This window comes from Sinocyclocheilus anshuiensis, unplaced genomic scaffold, assembly GCF_001515605.1.
Source record: "Sinocyclocheilus anshuiensis isolate Anshui unplaced genomic scaffold, SAMN03320099.WGS_v1.1 scaffold1224, whole genome shotgun sequence".
Taxonomy (NCBI): Eukaryota; Metazoa; Chordata; class Actinopteri; order Cypriniformes; family Cyprinidae; genus Sinocyclocheilus; species Sinocyclocheilus anshuiensis.
In genome coordinates, this window is record NW_015544204.1 from 675801 (window position 1) to 679909 (window position 4109).

At 36.3% G+C, this 4109-nt stretch overlaps 1 protein-coding gene across 1 annotated transcript in view; it reads left to right on the top strand.

Annotated features, from left to right (window-relative positions):
• LOC107696891 (LIM domain-binding protein 3-like) overlaps positions 1-3779 on the top strand; it is a 51760-nt gene extending 47981 nt beyond the window's left edge. The window contains exons 12-17 of the mRNA XM_016497458.1: positions 227-323; positions 479-751; positions 1443-1623; positions 1718-1838; positions 1948-2063; positions 2160-3779. Coding sequence (XP_016352944.1) covers positions 227-323; positions 479-751; positions 1443-1623; positions 1718-1838; positions 1948-2063; positions 2160-2249 — 878 coding nt within the window. The 3' untranslated portion in view covers positions 2250-3779. The remainder of the gene's footprint in view (positions 1-226; positions 324-478; positions 752-1442; positions 1624-1717; positions 1839-1947; positions 2064-2159) is intronic.
• Positions 3780-4109: the final 330 nt, after the last annotated feature.

Consider the following 4109-nt stretch of genomic DNA (forward strand, 5'->3'; position numbering starts at 1 on the left):
CAGTATGTGGAAAATAATGTGTTTTTTTAACCTTAAACCGCATAAACACATTTCATTACACCAAATACACAAAAAAATTTTCTTTTTAGCAGCATCATATGACCCCTTTAAAGGGGGGTGATTCTTTTCTATACCTACTGTATTTGATATAATTCAGTGTATGTGTGTGTCCATCTTTGTATGACTATGTATGCAATACTAACTCATGGGCATCTTTTATCACCAGCTCCTCCAATGGTTCACAAACCTGCTCCTCCTCCACCTGCTCCTGCCGCAGCTCCAGCGTCTTCTTCCAACAGGCCTCCTTGGGTTACTGATGAGAACTTTGCTCATAAATTTGACCCTAGCAAACCCACCACCACCTCCACAAATGTCAGAGTGCAGCCTCTTCCCCAGGCGGCCCCACCACCACCGCCCTACATCCCCAACCCCGTCCCTGCTCCCGTTCCTGTTCCTGCTCCTGCCGCACCCAGCCCTGCTTTGCCGAGAAATTTGACCCTAGCAAACCCACCACCACCAAAAATATCAGAGTGAACCCTCTTCCCCAGGCGGCCCCACCACCACCAGCCTACATCCCCAACCACGTCCCTGCTCCCGCTCCTGCTGCACCCAGCCCTGCATTCAACCCCGCCCCTCCTCCATTCAACCCTGCCCCCTTCCCACCTGTGGCTCGTGGAGTTGCTCAAAGGGCAGAGCAGTTTGCAGCCAGCAACAGAACACCTCTGTGTGGAGCCTGCAATAGCATCATCAGGTGTGATAGCACTTGTGTGACATTCACCCATCTGTAATCACAAGACCTCTTGTGATATGTGTTTTAATTTGAATTCGGACACTTTTATGTCCCAGAGGTTGATTTGTATTCAAACTAGCAGATTTCTGATTTTTCATATATATATGTGTGTGTGTGTGTGTGTGTGTGTGTGTGTGTGTAAATATACATGTTGCCATTTCATTAATTAAAATAAAGCTTAAATATAAATTAGTTTAAGATGAAGTAGTAAAATTATTTAAACTGAAACTCAAATAAAATAAAGCTAAATATATCATATTTAAAAATATATATTTAAAAAGCCAAAAATTATTAATTACTCAAATTTGAAATAAAATTAGAAAGTGAAAATTTAAAAATAAAAGGTAATTCAATAATAGTGTTTAAATAATACTAAAATAAAAAAGCATTCTATGTGTAGATTTTTTTTAATCACAGACCCAGACATTAAATATTGACATTATTAAATCATTAAAACTATGATCATTTAAACAAAGTTCACCTTAAATATACTTGGAGAGAATATTTTTGTCACTTCCAGTCACTTCCTTAGCAAGACAGAAATCTGTCCGATTTAACAAAAAAAAAAATTGCTGTTAAATGTTCTCAAAACATCATTTGTCTTTGATGAATGTCCAAGGACATTTTTAATGAGTGTTTTTTGACTCCTCAGGGGACCATTCCTGGTGGCATTGGGTCGTTCCTGGCATCCAGAGGAGTTCAATTGCCATTATTGCCACACGTCCCTGGCTGATGTCAGCTTTGTGGAGGAGCAGAATAGTGTTTACTGTGAAAACTGCTATGGCGAGTTCTTTGCACCTACCTGTGCTCGCTGCAACACCAAGATAATGGGAGTATGTTGAAAACATATTAACATTGCGCACAGACATGACTGAAACCACACTTCACAGGTACTGACAGTTATTCCACTCCACATCTGCTCAACAGGAAGTGATGCATGCACTGCGGCAGACCTGGCACACCACTTGCTTTGTGTGTGTAGCTTGTGGAAAGCCCTTTGGAAACAGCCTCTTTCATATGGAGGATGGTGAGCCGTATTGTGAGAAAGGTATGGGAGCCACCAGCTGTCTGACAAAAATTTGTATATTTACAAGTTTGGTGTATGCAATTATACAGTCTAGACTACTATTATTTTCATTAAATGTTTCTGTCACCAGATTATATTGCACTCTTCAGCACAAAGTGCCATGGCTGTGACTTCCCAGTTGAGGCAGGAGACAAATTTATTGAAGCTCTTGGTCACACATGGCATGATACCTGCTTTATTTGTGCGGTAGGTTCAACATAATTTTGTTATAGCACTTGTCCATATGGTTTATAAATGATTCAGCACTGAGGAATTATGACGCATTTCTGTCCCAACATACAGGTGTGCCATGTGAACCTGGAAGGACAGCCTTTCTACTCCAAGAAAGACAAGCCGTTATGCAAGAAGCATGCACATGCCATCAATGTGTAGATGCTTCAACATTGCATCATAAGCTGTCAGTGAAGGAATTAAATGCAATTAATGTAACATTTGCATGTGTGGTTTTACACCAATACATCAGTGCCAATCCAAATGACACAAAAACTAATATAAAAGACATACAGTATATCGTTTATTAAACAGCATATTAGTAAGCAAATGACTGAATGATACATAAACTAGGCTTTTTGACCTTTTTAATCCAAATCCAATGTGCACATATCATTTAAGGTAATTCTTTGTCTTTATTATAACCCTAATACATTTACATACATGCACTTGTTTGTCTGATATACATTAATTTAGGAGATATAACATTTTCAAATTTTTGGGGGTTTGGTGAATTTATGCAACATACAATATTTGTGATATTAGTGACTAAAACCTTAATTTTAAAGATATTAATATTCTACATGAATGTTGAAGATTGCCTGCAGATGTAGTTGCTCTTGACATAGTCTGTCATGTCTTGAATCATTCATAAACCAGAAACAGCCTGAAAATGTCTATGCATGTTATTATGCCTTAAACTCTAAAGTAAATTTAAATGTGTTTTATTCCATTACTATTTGTTTTCCTGAACAGTAATGAGGCCTGTGGATCCCTGACTTGAATATCAGTCACAAAAGGTTGTTAAATAGATTGAGACTGGATGTTGAGATGTTGTTGTGCAGTCTTTTCAATACTGAATGAGTGTTTTATGTGTTACTAATCTTGTTTATTTGTGCTTTTAGTGTGTGTGAAAGCAAGTGAGCTAACTCATGCGTATGTGATGTCAACATTAGCATTATGTGTCATTCTGTTTTTATCAACTTATTTTAAGAATATAAGCAGGGCATCTGAAAAGGTAGCAGAATTTATTTAAATGTATTAATTATTGCCCTCAAAGTGTATGCAAGACATAATTAGCTGTAATAATGTTCAGCTCTCAAGGTTTAACATAATTTTTTTTAATTGTTCATGTTTTGCCTTGTCACCTATGATAGTTGATTTTTGTTCTGTTATTTATTGTGTGCAAAACCTCAATATTTACATAATCTTTGCAAATGCTGTACTGTTCTGAATTTGCATGGATAATTTACTTGTTTTCTTTGCCAAGGAGGGATTCAGATTTTTATTGAATAAATTCTTTATTTAACAAGACAGCCACACACACTCACAGGATGAAAGTTGTGTTGTTAATACGTTTCTTAAAATGAATAACAAATGGGGCACCTGCGATATTTTTTTTTCTCTGTGGGTATATGCTACCCAACTCTGATGTGCATCTTTAAGATTACAGTAAAGTGTTTGTTTCATGCCACGCTATTAAAGAACATCAGGGTCAAATTCTGAGATTGCAATTGCAGACACTCAGGTTTTCCTTTGTAATATTGATATGTTATGCATACAATTCACTTAATATAACTTTTATTTAGACATTTTATGAGCGTGTCCTTGATTTATCAGTATATATTTTCACTGCCATATTGAAGTTAATCTAACCTACCATATCAGTTGAAATGTGTTCTTAGGGCTACTTTTGAATTTGGCTTGTTTTTTTTGTTTTTTTTATATTACTAACACAATGGTTTGGCATATCATAATTGCCTCTCTTAAATTTAATAAATTGTTAGCTTCTTTTTTTACACAAGATTAGTAAGTTGCTTAAAATTACATTATTAGCAGTGTTGGGTTCAGAAGTGGGAATGTTGTATCTTTTTAGCATTTTTCAAAAACAGATTTATTTGATGTAATTACACTATTGAATGCAAAGCAGTCATTTTACACAATGTATTATCTCAATTTGCCATCTGCGATATTGTGCAGTTCACCTGGGAATTACAGAGATAAAAGATTGATCCATAATTA